The sequence below is a fragment of the Cebus imitator genome, unplaced genomic scaffold (assembly GCF_001604975.1).
Source record: "Cebus imitator isolate Cc_AM_T3 unplaced genomic scaffold, Cebus_imitator-1.0 Scaffold209, whole genome shotgun sequence".
Lineage (NCBI taxonomy): Eukaryota > Metazoa > Chordata > Mammalia > Primates > Cebidae > Cebus > Cebus imitator.
The window spans coordinates 1,935,700-1,952,213 of record NW_016107524.1 but is presented as its reverse complement, the minus strand read 5'-3'; the positions used below and the strand labels follow the sequence as shown (position 1 = coordinate 1,952,213).

At 38.6% G+C, this 16,514-nt stretch overlaps 1 protein-coding gene across 1 annotated transcript in view; it reads right to left on the bottom strand.

Moving 5' to 3' along the window:
* FSHR (follicle stimulating hormone receptor) overlaps positions 1-14,656 on the bottom strand; it is a 191,170-nt gene extending 176,514 nt beyond the window's left edge. Inside the window, exon 1 of the mRNA XM_017548512.2 lies at positions 14,402-14,656. Within this exon, the coding sequence (XP_017404001.1) occupies positions 14,402-14,556 (155 nt within the window). The 5' untranslated portion in view covers positions 14,557-14,656. The remainder of the gene's footprint in view (positions 1-14,401) is intronic.
* Between the last annotated feature and the right edge of the window lie 1,858 nt (positions 14,657-16,514).

The following is a 16,514-nucleotide window of genomic DNA, read 5'->3' as shown; positions in this document are numbered from 1 at the left end:
GAGGATTGCTGGAATCAAGAAGTCAGATATTAAGCAATGATAATAACATGAAAAAATAGTAAACTTCATCCACTATTCATGGGAATGTAAAATGGCTCAGCCACTTTGGAAAAACAGTCTGGTGATCCCATAAAGGATTAAACATGAATCAGCTATTGTACTCCTAGGTATATACTAAGAAAACTGAAAACATATGCCAACTCTAAAACTTGTACACAAATGTTTAAAACAGCATTATTCATAAGAGCCCCAAAGTGAAAACAACCCAAGTGTCCATCAACAGATGAATGGATAAACGAAGTGTGCCATGTCCATACAATTGAATATTTTTGACCCCTAAAATAATAGTCCTGATAACATTCTAATTTGAATGAACCTTGAAAATACTATGCTAAGTGAAAGAAGACACTAACAAAAGACTTTATATTATATGATCCCACTTATATGAAAGTCCAGAATAGAGAAATCTGTAGAGGCAGAAAGTAGATTAGTGTTTGCTCAGGATGAATGGAAGATGGGTAGGAAGGAGGATGATAGCTTAGATGTATGGGTTTTTCTTTTCAGATAATAAAAAAGTTTTTTTAAAAAAAGCCGTCGAAATGTAAACTTTCAATGAGAAGATTGTATTGTATATAAGTTATACCTCAAAGCTGTTTTTTATTTTAAAGAATGCAAAAGTAAGACAAAATACCAGTGGAATTCTAATGCTCATAATATCTGGAAGATGTTTCCTTGGGTGTGTGGGGTATGAGGTAAAGGTGGTAGTTGGAGGTCACCTGCACTTCATGTAAGTAGAAAAGTGTTTTATCACCAAGTCTGCCCTAGAAGCTTAGAAATAGCAAGCTTAAAATTGTTGGCTTTGGCAATAAAGGACAAACAATGCATTTAACTACCCACATGATCTTAGACAAATTATTTCATTTCACTGTGCTTCATTTTTCATTCCTAAAACAAGGGGAAGGGGGTAATATATATTGTCTCAAGTTCATCTGGCAAAAAGTTTTCTAATTTGAAGAACAATGCAGGTTTTCCCAGGAGACTTGGCCCACATGGAATTTTAAAAAGGGATTTTGGTGTCTACCATCTATTTTGGGTTGTCCATAGTACCTTTTTCAACCCTTAAGTTCCTCTGAGTGTATATGGAGACCCATTTGCCAAAGCATATTTTCAGTTAGCTCCATTTTATTAAATCAGTTTCCTGAAGTGTGGAAGGTAGAATACTTAGAGTGTTACAAAATTGGAGTGCCTCTGAGCACCTTTAATATGTGTGTGCATGTGAATTGCTAGAATGGGGGTATAGTGTGCAGCATTTTCCAAACCAAGCTGACCATGGAAGACCTTTTAAAATTTTACTTTTTATGGAATGTCCCATAAAATTAGGGTTGTGAGGAATATACTTGGAAAAATGCTAAAGGACCAGCCTTTAAAAGCTTACAATTTTTAAGTTCCAAGAAGTTTTATGTTTCAAATACAGAGTGCTGGAAATTAGGGCAACCTTTAAAGCTCCAAGGATTGATATATTAATGGTGGTATTGTGATAAGCAGCAGAGGATATATTTGGGGGCAACTGAGACAGTTTTGTGCTTCTCAGATTGTGTTACATAGGGAACTATGGATTTGTCAGGCAGCTTTGGCCTGAATATTAAATCACATCTGATGTAGTTTGGATATTTGTCCTCATCCAACTCTCATGTTAAAATGTAATTTCCAGGCCGGGCATGGTGGCTCATGCCTGTAATCCAAGCACTTTGGAGGCCAAGGTGGGTGGATCACCTGAGGTTGGGAGTTCAAGACCAGACCGACCAACATGATGAAACCCTGTCTTTAAAAAATAAAAATAAACAATTAAAAAAATAAAAAATATAATTTCCAAGGTTGGAGGTGGGGCCTGGTGGGAGGTGTTTGAGTCTTGGGGGTGGATCCCTCATGAATGGCTTGGGTCATCCCCTTGGTTTTAAGTGAGCATTGCCTTGAGTTCACACAAATATGGACATTTGAAAGTGTGTGGCATTGCCCTATCCGCCACCCCCAATATTCTCTCTCTTGTTCCTGCTATTGCCATGTGATGCACAAGCTCCCACTTTGTTGTCTGTCATGAGTAAAAGCTCCCTGAGGTCTCCCCAGAAACAGTGATTTCAGCTCTATGCTTCCTCCGCAGCATGCTGAACTGTGAGCCAATTAAACCTCTTTTCATCATAAATTACTAGTCTCAGGTATTCCTTTATAGTACTGCAAGAATGGCCTAATACGAGATCCAAAATGAGAAGACAGAGGTTCAATTTCCCAAATCTAGAAATAAATCTTAGAAAAGGCTATGAGGTCATGATAGATCAGTAATTTTTTTTCCTGAACTCTATGGGGTTTTTGAAATACCATCATCAAGGTTTATCTAATTCAGTGAGGAGCATTTAGGGAGTATTTACAGTGATTTCCTGAGCCTCCTTTATTCTCCATTTTCACATGGCATTCAATTCTGCTAAGCCTCTACCTCTGCAGAGATCAGCTATTCAACTTGCTGAGAGTCAATTACTTCTGGGCACCATCTTCATAAGCAATGTGTAAAAGGCAACAGAAACTTGGAGCTAGCCCTGTCTATTGCCTGCTCTATAGACAGGCATACATATTGCCCAGGCAGCTCCTTGACATTAGACAGCTTTTGATTACTTTGTAATTTATTTCTGGAAATGGTCATTACATTTACTTTTTAGGCCTCTACTTATTCACAACCCCACTGATTCAATCTCTCTTTATCTCTCCTCCTCATTGAGTAGTTGCTCATATCCATCTGTGTTAGGCTGTTCTTGCATTGCTATTAAAAAATACCTGAGACTGGTTAATTTACAAAGAAAACAGGTTTCATTGACTCAGGTTCTGCAGGCTATACAGGAAGTATGTGATGTGGCATCTGTTTGGCTTCTGCAGAGGTCTCAGGGAGCTTTTATTCATGGTGAGAGTTGAAGAGGGAAAACAGGCATCTCACATGGCAGAGCAGGAGCAAGGTAGAGGGAGATACCACACTTTACAACAGCCAGAGTTCACGAGAACTCACTCAAACAGCACAAAGCCATGAAGGATCCGCCCCCATGACCCACATACCTCCCACCAGGCCCCACTTCCAACAATGGGGATTACACTGCAACATGAGATATAGAGGGGACACACATCCAAACTATGTCACCAACCCTGGTGGGTGCAGGAGAAGAATACAGTGCTAACCCTCAGTTTACTATATATGGGAGACAAAATAATACATAAGTTCTGTATCAAAGATGGGTCCAGCATTGTGCATATGTAAGTGCTCAGATGAAGAGTTTAGACTTTTACTTTAGGAGTTCAGAATGACAAGAAGTCCTCTGTCTCTTTTTTTTTTTTCCTGGTTTGTACAAAGACTGGGAATTTTAGAATCAGGTATATAAGAGATGTCAATTTCAATTCTGATACTGAGAAGCTGAGTGGCTTTGGACTAATTCTTAATTTTATTTTCCTTATTTTTAAAATGGGACAGTAATAGCTACAGTGCAAAACTATTGGGCAAGATGCTATAGGTGGCATGTGGCATAGTGACACAGTAGGACTTAGCAGATGTATGTTACGTTCAGTCTTTCCTTCTAATTGTTATTTGCTTGAGAAGCCATTTCATCTATTATTTCAACTCATATATGTATTGAGTGTTTACTCTGTGCCAAGGACTATTGAACATGTTGAAATCTTTGCCATCGTTCAACTTTAGTTCTAGTTGCTAGTGACGGAGTGGTGGGAAGGAAAATAAATGAAAACATTCAAGTTACAGTAAGTTCATGAAAGAAATAAAAGTGTCACATGCTAGAGCAATGGATGTGTTACTATAATAGAGTGGTCAAAAAGACCCTTCCAACGGGGGTGGCATTTGGGTAGAGACTGAAAAGATGAAAAGTCATCTTGTATTATCTCATCAAGCTGAAAGATTTGAAGAGGAGTGAGAAAAATATTCTGGGCAGAAAGAAAAGTAAGTGAAAAGATCTAAGGTAGGAGAGAGCTTAGTGTATCTGAAGAGTAGAAAGGGTCCAGGGTGACAGGAAGAGGTCAAATCATGGGGTGCCTTGTAGTCAAGGCAAAGCACATTGCCTCCACAAGAAAAGATAATCTGTCTGTTTTGCTCACTGCTGACTCTCCAGCACCTCAAACAGTGCCTGTCATAGCAGGCAGTCATAAAACAAGAGTCTAATAAATTTTATTGTAAATGAAGTTCTATGTCACTGGATGCCATATGCTTTTGAAATGTTTCTCTGGCTGCTGCATAGGGGATAGACTATTAATTCAAGTGAAACAGGGAATAGAATAGGTAGGGCATATTGCAGTAGCCCAGGTGAGAGATGATGGTGGATTAAGCTAGAGTGATGGTAGGGGCAATATGGATAAGTGGAGTCTTTGGAGCTGTATTTTATGTGTCAAATCCCCAGCACCTGTTGATGGATTGGATTTGGGAGTGAGAGTTTGAAGACATGTGCATTTGTACAGATGATGAAGGCTGGGAGAAGAGATTCTGTGGAGGTTGAGGGAAGGCAATTAAGTGTACTATTTTCTATTTACTGGTTTTGAGATGCTTGTAAAAGAGTCAAGTGGAGAAGTCAAGGTTTCAGTTGAATATTACATGTCTCAGGCTCTATAAGGCAGTCAGAAATGGCACATATATTCTGAATATAGGTTATATTTGAAGCTGTCTGGATGAGCTCACCATACAGAGAGAACAAATGCACGACAGAAGAAGGTCCAGGATGAAGCCTGGGCACTTCAACATTTAGAGAGTGAAAAGCAATAGAGAATTCAGCAGAGAAGACCAAAGTTTGGCCTGAGTTGTAGGAGGAAAACCAGTGTGGTTATTACAGAAACTGAAAGTCAAAAGAGGAAGGTGTGTCAAGTACTCAAATGGTGGCTTGCGTGGAGTGTTCCTGAGAGGTGTGTGACATGTGAACAGAGAAGTGACCACTGAATCTGTCATATGAATTGTGCACATTCCTCTTACATTCAGAGTCGTAAGATGTAAAATGTAATATAACCACCATATAAAACATATGGAAAAATAAAGAGAAGTTTATTGGTACCTGTGACAAGAAGAATTTTCAGCTCATTGGAACCATGGAGACAGAGCCAGATTGAGTAGGTGAATAATGAATGGGAATTTCTGTGTAGAAATGGCATATTAAACAAACAACTATTTGTTTCCTCCCAAAACTCCACTGAGAAGACAATAAGGGAATTTGGTTTTTAAATGAATAAATCAACAAGGACAGAAGGACAAGGGCAGGAAGATTTTAGGATTGCAGAGATGGAGGAATATGGTTCTGGAACTAGTACTGACAGCATCCCTGAAAGCCGAATTAGAATCTGTGTTTCACAATGTGTTCCTCTGCTTTGCAAGCATATTAAAGGTTGAGAAGTGTTAAATGGTAGACTCTAGAAAATAGAATCCTAAGTCAAAGTGATTTCTACTGCACCATCCCTGAAATACTCAGGATTGGAGACCCTGGGTATCTACGAGTGGGGCAGGGGTGGAAATAGGGTAAAATGGACAAAATAAAGAGGATATTTTATAAATATATAGAGTATATTTAAGAGACATCCAGACTTTCCCCTCAGAACAGTCAGGGGAGTGCCCCTACCCACCTGAGCAAAACCCCAAAGATTTACTGTTTAGAGAGCATAAAACAGGGAGTTTCTGGACTTGAGGATGCCAGGTACCACTCATGACTACTGGAGGCTGAGGCTCTAGTTCTTTTCCCAGCCTGGTAGTCAGGACACCATCCTCCAGTAGAAGTTTGGAGGAATCTTCTCTGGGAAATTCAACCACCCTGAGTCAAGACATAAAGATTTTGATGCAGCAATTTCCCGAACAAACAGCCTAGTGGTTTCTTTTATTGAGGTTCTGACATCTGCTGCTGCTGTCATTGCTCCTCTTCCTCCAGAATCTTACCCCAAACATCTGCTTCCAGGGCTACTTTGTAATTTTCCTATCTGATAGCATAACTGCTTGTGCTTCTTTCCCCTTGTTTCTCGTATTTATCTGGGGGAATGAGATGCCGTTCCAAGACTGTGTGTTCTTATTTAAGGAGTTCAGTAGATTTTCACAATCAGGGGAATGATAAGCAATTTTGCTACTGTATGCAGGATTCCAGATGACCTCTTTGCTGTTCATCATAATTCTCATATTTTCTCTCATTCTTTTTCCAGTTTGTTTTCTAACTTAAAACAATGTTTCTTGTTGCATTTTCTACTGTCTTCTCCAATGTATTTACTTACAGAAATGCTATACTGCTTGCCCACAAAACAAACAGCAATTAAATGAAGGTTTCTTCCTTTCCTGCCCTGACAAGAAATTATTTGTTAAAAACCCCTCACCAAATTGAAAATAACAGGAGAGAGGTTTGTGTGGGGGTTTTCCATGCTGCATCTCAAAATAACACAACCATTCAGCTCAAGGGAAACATGCTTACTCCCTAAATCCCACAAGTGATATCAGAGGAGCTTAAGGATTACACAGCTGCTGGAATCTGTCTAAGGTCTAGACAAAGTCTGTTGGTTTTAGGAAGTTTGGTGCCTGAAGATGTTTGTAAAATTAAAGCATTTGAGAATGGAAAAAATCTCAGCTCATTTCACATCAAACTTTCATTAGTCTACTAATGAGTTTTCTCTCAATATCGTCGATGTGTTGATCTTTCTGTTTCATTGAAACAGTTAAACGTTTAAGGTCCCTGTTTCTTAGAGGTTTTCATCAAGCTTGCCATTAGAAAGATACAAAAATGGGCTCAGCTGTGCATTCTTCACGGTTTCTGACATAGGACTCTGTGATAACCATGTTGGCTCTTGCTGAAAAAGGTCTAAGAGGAGATATGAAAGAAAGTGGCCTCATGTCACTCTGAAGGCTAAAAATATAATTGAATTCAAGTGTATAGCACGGGATTGGCTGCTTTATTCAAATATTCTTTTGTATATCCTTTGAAGATTTTCAGATCAGCTAGCCTATTTCATACTAAAGAACAAGGTAATGGCATGTTCAGGTCAGAGATACAAAACATGCTCTGAGATACTTTAGGGAGAGGTCAGATTAAGAACAAACATCTATATCTCATTATAATCAGATCCTCGGCAATTAAAAATAATTACTCTCTTTTCTAGCTGACCTTGTGGGCTATATAAGCTAGAATCTAGTCTAAATAAAGCTAAATTGAAGAGTCTAAATCTAAGAGCCTAAAAAAAAGTATAGTCCAATCAACCACAGTGACTAGATAACCCAATTAGTGGCTTTGGAGAAGTATAATCAAAAGTTAAATGAATTTCCCATTTGCTGCCAAGATGTCCTACTTTTGAAGCATAGGCTTCTTTAGTAGAGGACTCGGGTGAGAAGGGACAGCATGCACCTTTAGGTAAACAAGGGGGTTTTATCATCACCAAGCAAGTACAGTTCTATGCTATCAAACCGCTACTCTTCAATTGCTAATAATGACTCTGTAAATTATAGCTCTTAGCCAATTCTCAGGATAAAGTTCATCTTCTACTTTAAAGTATTCTTTCTCTGCAATGTAATTTTCACTTTTTCTCTTTCCAGGTACTGCATTCTATAGCTGTTCCTTTAGTTGTTTTTCTGGTTCTTCTGCAGGGGATATAAACCTCCCTTTCCCCCAGCCCAATTAAATTCCAAATGTTGGACATAGATATATCATTTTTCTCAAAAGTAGGTGCAGGATTTTATGTCAAGAGAAAGGATTATGTATATATTAGCGTGAACACTGTGCTGTCTGTTTCTTTCAAAGAAGTATCTAAACAAGGCTATAGGAGACTCCAAACACGGGCACCCAGGGCAATTTGCACAGTGAGGTATTTGGTTTTGATAATTACACAGAACTATAGCAATCAAAGTACATCCGAGGAACATAGAAAACTTAAAACTCAGGGTCTAGAATCTGACCTTACTTGGCAAAAATTATATTTTTTGAACATTTCTGTCTGGTTTAAAGTGATTTTGTTTGGGCAAAATCTCTTTCCTCTTTTCAATATTTTTGTTAGGTGTAGAGAGGCAATTATTATTACGTAAGTCAAAAAAATTGAGTGATATGCCTGGAGTATAGAATATTCAACTTTTAACTTAGTAGACCTTGTTTCTAGTCAATGTATCTTTCTTTCTGTATAAATTAATGGATTCTGGAATGACACACAGGCATTTTCTTAAAAAAAAAACAAGGAAATAATAAAGCTATCAAATCCTATACTAGTTCACTGCAGGAGAAAGCAATAATCATCTTTTATAAGAATCTTTTATTCAATACTGAGGAGCAGAGCAAATAAACAGATGTAATACCTCCCGATTTATTGAATCATTTCTTCTACATGTAATTGAAGGTCCAGAACACACGTTGTATCGAACCAGACACACTAAGGAGTACAAAGGAAATTTTCGCTGCAATTGAGGAAATAAGACAGACCTGAAAAATTAAATGCAAGGCAAGATTAAGTGTGAAATGAACGGCACCAGTGTTTGAATGAAAGCAAGTTTAAATAAAAACAGAGTGGGAAGGGAAGACTTCATGAAAGAGGCAGCCTTTGAGCATGATGATAATAAGTAGGTTGGATTTCGAGAGACAAAGAATAAACTGAGAATAGTACAAACAAGAGGCATAACGTAAAGACACAGAGAAGTGGGAATGCACCAACTCTGCTTGAGAACAAGGCCCTATCAGCTGTGGAGTAGGCTCCTGTTGGAGAATAAAGTCAGAAAGATGAGCTGTTGAATGGTTTTGAACTGGGAAGTCACAACATGGTGGCTGTGGTGTTTTATGGAGAAAATAGAATGATGGTGTGCTGGCTAGTTTGGGGAAAAGAGGGATTGATAGGAAAGAGATGAATTGGAAAGTAATTATATAATCCAGAATTTAGATTGTCAAGGCCCAAGCAAAGATGATGGCAATTTTTCTAAAAAAAAATATTATTATCAATAGTAGAAATATGAAAGGAGTTTGTAAACTGATTAGGTGGGTGATCGGAAAAGTTTGAAACCTATATGATGAGAACTAAACTGTCGACATTCAAAAATGAGGAAGTTAGGAGTAGTTTTCATAGTTTTGTAATCCATTGTTTGATCTTTTTTTTCATCACCTCAGAACAGGTAATACCTAGTTACCTCAGGGTTACTTATAGTCTGTCCTTCAGAACCATCTCCTTCATGAGAACACAGCACATTTTAAAATACTTACTTCTCAGGCACAAAGCAATAAAAACCCACCCAAGGGTCCTTTTCTAGCTGTGATCTTGAGAACTGAATTGGAAAGTCAAAAGGTCTGGGTTGTGGTTCAGACTTTTTAGAAGGAATTTATCCGGGTGGCTGGGGTTGGATAGACTACCCTTTCCCAAAGTGCTCTGTAGAATGTTAACCCTCAGAATGCTCTTAGAAAATGGTGGAGTTAAGTATGTTTACAAACATCAAAAAATCTGTTTCACTGTTGGACATCACAGAACACCTCAGTATAGCAAAGGCTACCCTTTTTGTACACGACTGATACATTCCTCAGAACTAGGGACCTATCAAAGCCTCACCTAGACACACTTTAAAATTCGTAACTAAATAATCTATGGTTATGGAATATGGAGATCTAAACCAGGACAAGAAAACAAGGAATATAAGGCAAAAAAGAAAGTAAAAGGGGGAAAAGATAATTAGAAGTAAATGCTAGTGAAATGAGATTGCAACGAGATATGGGAACTTGCTATTAGGACAGGGTTTAACACAGGTAGTCTATAATATAATCTCAGGACAGGTCTCCCTAAGACAAGATAACCATCAATAGACCCTTTTCTTCTTCAGTATTATAATCATCTGACCCTGCTGAAGAAGAAGATCATTGCATCCATACTGTTGCTTAGGCTTCAAATTTCAGATGTAGAATGGGTGTTTGCATTCTCCTTAGGAATTCTAACTCCAGGAAGAATAAAGTAAGATCAAAGGCACTTTTCTAGATCCGCTGACCACCTCTAGGTAAAGCTGAGTTTCTAGGATAAGTCAGAAACCACAATTCCTTTGGCTATGGTTAGAATGAACCTGCTCCCTGAGTTCTTGGCCAATATTGACATCATTAAGGGACACATTTTCTTACCCAGAAAGTAAGTCCATGGAAATTAAGTGCTACATACACTGGGGGGAGATTGTTCTTAAACAAAGGGGAGGTTGCAAACTACCTCAGAGTTACAAAGATCTTTATATCAATTTTCCAAATCAGTCTCATACCTCTTGACTGACTTGATCCTCACGAAAGCCCTCTGTGGTAGGCAATTTTTGCCTAATATTCTACAGTTGGGAGCAACATTATCCTCATCAACAATAACAACAATGTGAGAGACATTGTACCAAGGGTTTTACCTGTATTGTCTCATGTAATCTTCATAGCAACTCTGCCAGGTAGGCACACATGGTAATTTCCATTACACAGCCAAGGGTCCAGAAAACAGGGTTAAAATTTAATGGCAAATCCTGGGTTTAAACTCAGGTATCTCAAATTTTAGACACTGTGCTCTACCATCTCTGACTCATCAGAGCCATTTTAAGGCTGCCCATGAGTGATCCTGCTCACCTAGGTTAGTAGTTTCTCCATGGTGCCTTGCGGCCTTAGGCTGCCTAAATCCCACTCAAACCAGTAATATTTATCCAATCTCTCCGCTGCAGTCTAAATCAGAAGGGGGCAATATATAGTCTAGGGCCAAATTTGGCTTGTCCCATGTTTTTTACGGCCAATGAGCTAAAAATCTTTCTCATAGTTTTACGTGGTTGGAAAAAATAAAAATAATGCTTTCTTTGTGACATGACAGTTATATGAAATTCAAATTCCGTGTTCATAAAGTTTTCTTGGAACAAGTCTATGTTCAGTAATTTACATGTTGTTTATGGCTCCTTTTCTGTTACTGTGATAGAGATGAATAGTTGCAAGAGATTGTATAGCCCATAAAGCTGATTTCTGGTTTAAAAACTAAAGGCCTAGGCTGGGTGTGGTGGCTCACGCCTATAATCCTGGCACTTTAGGAGGCCGAGGCAGGTGGATCACGAGGTCAAGAGATCGAGACCATCCTGGTCAACATAGTGAAACCCCGTCTCTACTAAAAATACAAAAATTAGCTGGGCATGGTGGCACACGCCTGTAGTCCCAGCTACTTGGGAGGCTGAGGCAGGAGAATTGCTTGAACCCAGGAGGCGGAGGTTGCGGTGAGCCGAGATCGCGCCTTTGCACTCCAGCCTGGGTAACAAAAGTGAAACTCCGGCTCAAAAAAAAAAAAAAATGTAAAGGACTACTTAATTTTTCCCTAGAATAAGAAAGGTACAGAGTCAAATGATGTTCATGTCATATGGCATGCAGAGGGGATATAAAAGACTCAAGTTTGGATCCCAGCTCTGCTATCCAGGAGCTGCAGGGATAACTGCCCAAGTTACTCACCTTTTTTGTGCTTTGGTTTGTCTTATTTGAAAAACAGAGCAATAATACCAAACTTGCAGTTTTTTGTGAAGTTCTAATGAAGTGGTATATGCAAAACACAGTGCATAAAGCAAATAGTAGGAGCTCCCTAGTAAATGAAATCTACCTTCCTGTTGATGGTGCTTCTGTGCTTTTAGCGTTAACATCAGCATGTGCAGATCATAGGAAATTAGCAATGTTTGTGATATCTAGCAGATATATCAAATGAAATGAAACTGCTGCAAGGTGAATGGAATGATAGAATAAAAATGTACATAGTAAAATGTAGGATTTGTTTTCCACCAGATGAGCCTGAGTAACAGTGAAGCTGTGACATGTTGATGGATTAAGCAGTTGTGGTCAATGAAATCCAATAATCCATCTAGCTACATTTATGCAATCATCATTAAAGTCGATACCCAAACTTGGAAGACTATAAGGTGAATTAGAGATACTTAGTTGAGCAGGCCATTTCATCTTTCTTCTGCCAATGTCTTAGATAACCTTGATTCGGTCTTTTTAAGGAAGCAGAAATAAAGGCAATTGCTCTTTCATTCAAACAGTATGTCCAAGTTCTATTTCGCTTGACATTTTATCTGCTCTTCAGTGATTAACACACTGACCTCAAAACATTTTCCTTTTTAAAAATTTAATAGACAAAGAAAAATTTCTCTTCTTGTCTTAGTACACCTTTCCAGGAAGATTGCAAAGCCAAACTCTAGGATGGTCCTACTCAAGCCCTACCAATGAGTGTGGAGGGGAGAGAATCTTGCGAAGATTGGGTATCTGGGAGAGCTTCTAAAGCCCTTAACTATACTCTTTCCATAGGTGGGGGGAAATGGTACCAACTGGCAAGCACTTTCTTTCCCTTTCTTAGTTTTATGCAACTTTGTCTTCTGTTACATACACCGAAGTAAGGAATTGACCCAGAGCTAGCCTTTGTCGAGATTGTGAAATTTGTTTCTGGTGCTCTGTCCATCATGCTCTTTCCCACCATCTCTTTCCATACTATCTCAATACCTCATGCTCTCTTTCCTTAGTTGCAAAATGCTCTTGGCCAGAGATATGTTTTAGTCATTTATACCTTAGTATTATCTTTTTTCAAAAATTCATTATCCTGCTCCTCTCATAGTAATTCATACAAATATACTTCCTGAAGGTTTAAGGTATGGGGGTGAATTTTCTTTCTTCTCTTTCTTTTCTTTCTCTTTTCCTTTCTCCCTCCATCTCTTCCTCTTTGTTTTCCCCTATGTTTTCTTTGCAGACAAAAAAAAAGAAAATCTCTCTTCTGGTAATGACATTTCAGAAAGCAGACAGGCTAATGTGGAATCACCCTAAAATTAAAACTTGTTTGGGGCTGTTTGCTTTACCAACTGGATGGCACTGATTGGCCCACATAGAAACATTGGAAGAAGTGGAGTATGTCCCAGAGAGGTGGAAATTATGGTGCAGGGGTGCATGTATATCTTTTAGTGTTCACAACAATTCAACCAAGCAGGTTGCATTAAAATGGCTTCAGAAATGAGGAACTTGAGGCTCAGAAGGTGTTAAGTAATCGTTCAGAGTCACTCAGGAGCAAATGACTTTTAGGAGCTCAGGTACATTGGCCTTCTCCCATGCTTATATTTACCTAATAAACTAGACTGTTTTTGTACATGGGCACATTCTTCAGCATAATCAGGAGAAACTGTCTAATCTGAGACAGTGTAGCCAAAACACAGAACTGGCCAGCTATTTTCCCTGCCTCTGCAGCTGCCTCTGGATAAGAACTGAAGACTTGAGATGTTAAGGGGAAAAGTGGCAAGCAGAGTCAACCAGGTCTGTAATTCTGCAACTCATTGTCCCTGGGTGAAAATCTGAAATGCAACACTAACATGTTTTAGTGCAAACATGGTAATTGGTGAACTGAAGAAATGACTACCTTCTTCAATTAAATACAAATTGTCCATAGGTTTAAGTGACAAAGATTGAAACAGGCTTCTGTTTAAAATCCTTGGAATAAAAACAAAGAGGGTATCCTAAGTCCCTGAGTCCCAACTTGCCAGTTCTCAGGGGAAGCAGTAACTGGACAATTTGCCTCACTGTTGCTCTAATGGAGTAGGACACAGGGAATTGAGAAAATAAAACAAAACAAAATAGTAGACTGTGAATCAAAAGGCCTGATTTCCAGTTTTGGCTCCATCTCAACTCATCATAAGAGTCTGGAAAGTCCTCTTTACTCTTCAGACACCAGATTTCTAATTTACAAAAGAAAGAGATAGAGTGAGATCGTGCCTAAATTCCTGTCCAACTCTAGAAGTCTACTTCCTGTTAAAATAGTTAAGTTTCTAAATTATTAATCACATTTTTTCCAGCTGTGTAAAAGATTATCCTGTATTTCTCCATCTCTCTGCTTCTTTCCTGTCTTACTTTCTTCACACACTTTCTCCTCTCCACCACCTCCTTTTTACCCTCAGAAGTAGAATCTTAGTTCAGGAATTATTTGACGGTATCTTCAAAGCTGCAAAGACTCTGGCCTTTTAGATTCAGTGTCCTCAGGCGACATAGCTTGTGTATTCTGCTTACATCAAAGCCACCTTTCTGCCTCCAATTCTAGGTCTCCTAAGTTTCTACTTTGCCATAATTTTCCTTTTCTGGTTCCACTAAAGGCAGTATGAAACCAAAGAGCAAATGCAGTGAAAAGACTAAACACTTTTCCCTTTGCCTTTGGATTCAGGTTTTCACACTGCTGTTCCCTGACAAACTCTCATCTAAGATTTTTGGAAAGCCACAAGGCAGGAGAGTTGGGCTGGGGAGTCTTGTTTTATTCAGGACTTTGGTCAAGGGGCAGAAATGTTTTAGCCTAACAGATATTAGCCTAATGTAAAAATAATAATAGTACTCAACGCACAAATGCCAGCCATGCAGTTGTTCCCACTCCCTCTGATACTCACAGCTGGACCGCATTCCTCGGGAGGTCAGAAGGAATCTCTGTCACCTTGCTCTCTTGGCAGAGAAAAGCTCTGTTAGAGCAGTGACAGATCCGATGATGACATCCTGATCCCAAACTCAGGAATGCCAGCAAAGAGGCCAGAAGCAGGGCCATCATTATGCATTCATCCACCTGCTTTCTTCCTGTATTTGCAGAGAAAACCTCCGCAGATCTGAGAAGCTCCACACAGTGCCCTTAAGAACAGAGATCTGACTTGAGAACTGGTAGGGTCATGTGACCCAATAAGGGTTTTTTTTTTTTTTTTTTTTTTTTTGGGTTACTTCCAGCTGAATAGCCAAATCCCTGTGTACCAGCAGCGATTTCTGGGGCAAGATAAACTACGGCATTTTCCTTCAAGATTGGGTTTCTTACACCCTGACCTAAGGAACACAGCAAATAGAACCGTTATGCATGTCTGGAATAGTTTGCATTATTTCATTGCAAAAGTCTCCTTGCTGTTCACCATTCTTTTCTCACCAGAGTGACATGATTGACTTTCTCCAAAGAAGACACAACCCACCATATGACACATCGCTAAGAGGGCTAATAATAAGCGAAGGGCTGGGGCTATTTTCAGTCTTCAGCATCAGTTCCTTTTGTCAGCCCACCTGAGAGAAAACTAGGCCTTAGGGGTTGTATTCAGTGATCCTCTTTTTTTTTTTTTTTTTCCTGTAATTAATAACCAGGTGGGTTAGCAAACCCTAGGCAGATTTCTGTAGGTGGGAGGTACTTCTGATAGGGTTATCTGCAGGGATAATTGACTGAACTGAGTGATCTAAGATATCCGCTATGTTTCCAGCAGGGATTTAGTTAATGCCAGAATATCCACCCCCTCATGCATATCTTGCCTGCCTTCTGTCATTTCCAGACTCTGAAGATTGCCCTTGCCTTTTGGCAGTTGGCATAAATGAATTTATTTAATCTATGCTTTTAACTTAGTTTTAAATGTTCCCTGAGGTGACAGCCCAGCACTTTTGTTGGCATTCCCCTCCTCGATAGTGAAGGACCGAGGGACGTTTGGCAACACTTTTAGAAAAGTGACTTTCTACTTTCAATTCTAGAACCTATGAAGATTAAAAGGCAGAATATTCTCTAAGATCCTGCCTAAACTTATTACCTGCTAAAATTAGCTTCAATACTATCTTTAGATAATTAGTTGCATAAAATTGAGCTTCATGAAAATGCTAAAAATATATAGCTATCCCACCCCTCCTTTCCTCTCCCCTGCCTTACCAAGGAAAAACATGTAAGGAATGATTAAATTATTAAGAAAAAAACAGAAGCAAGTGATTTGCTGGGTAAAGTTGATCCCTAGCTTTTTCTGGGAGTAACTGATTTATTCTAATTCTGGAATTGGCAGACAAGGGCAGTATCTATCTGGACTTCATATTTTTAACAAATTGGCTAACATGAACAGTTAAATTAGTTTGCTTAACAACTGAGCCAAGAAATTATAGTATTTCAGATGTAGATGGAAGTTAATTCAATCAACCAAGTAATACTTGTTTACTTTAAGTATTCATATTAATTTAAAAGAGTTTTCTCCTCTGTACTTGAATAACTCCAGTGACAAGAAACTCACTACCAATTAAACATTTTACCCAATTCCTCTGCCCCAGAAGCCCCCACCTAGCTTTTGGAGAGCTCTGTAATTAGTCTTTATATAATAAGCACAAATCTTTTTAAAATTGAAATTTTTATTTTAAAAGCTATGTCATGTTCACAACTTACAGATAACATAAATGTACTTTATTAAGCATAATAATGCAACAAACAGTTGTGGGCTAGAGAAAAAAGGACATAGCCAGTGCTCTTGCACCTACTTAGTAGATTTTCCTTTATTACCTTCTTATGTTCCCATGCCCAAGGTGACCATTAATCTGAATTTTGTGTTTATTATTTCTTTTGTTTTGTAAAATTAACCTTGTCACCAAATATATGTATCTCCAAAGAATAAGTTATTTAATTTCTTGCTTGTTTTTAGATTTTATACAAAGTCTATCACTGTTTAAGTAGTCTTTTGCTACTTACTATTTTACTTAAATTTTCTTCTTAAATTTATTAAGTTATGTTTT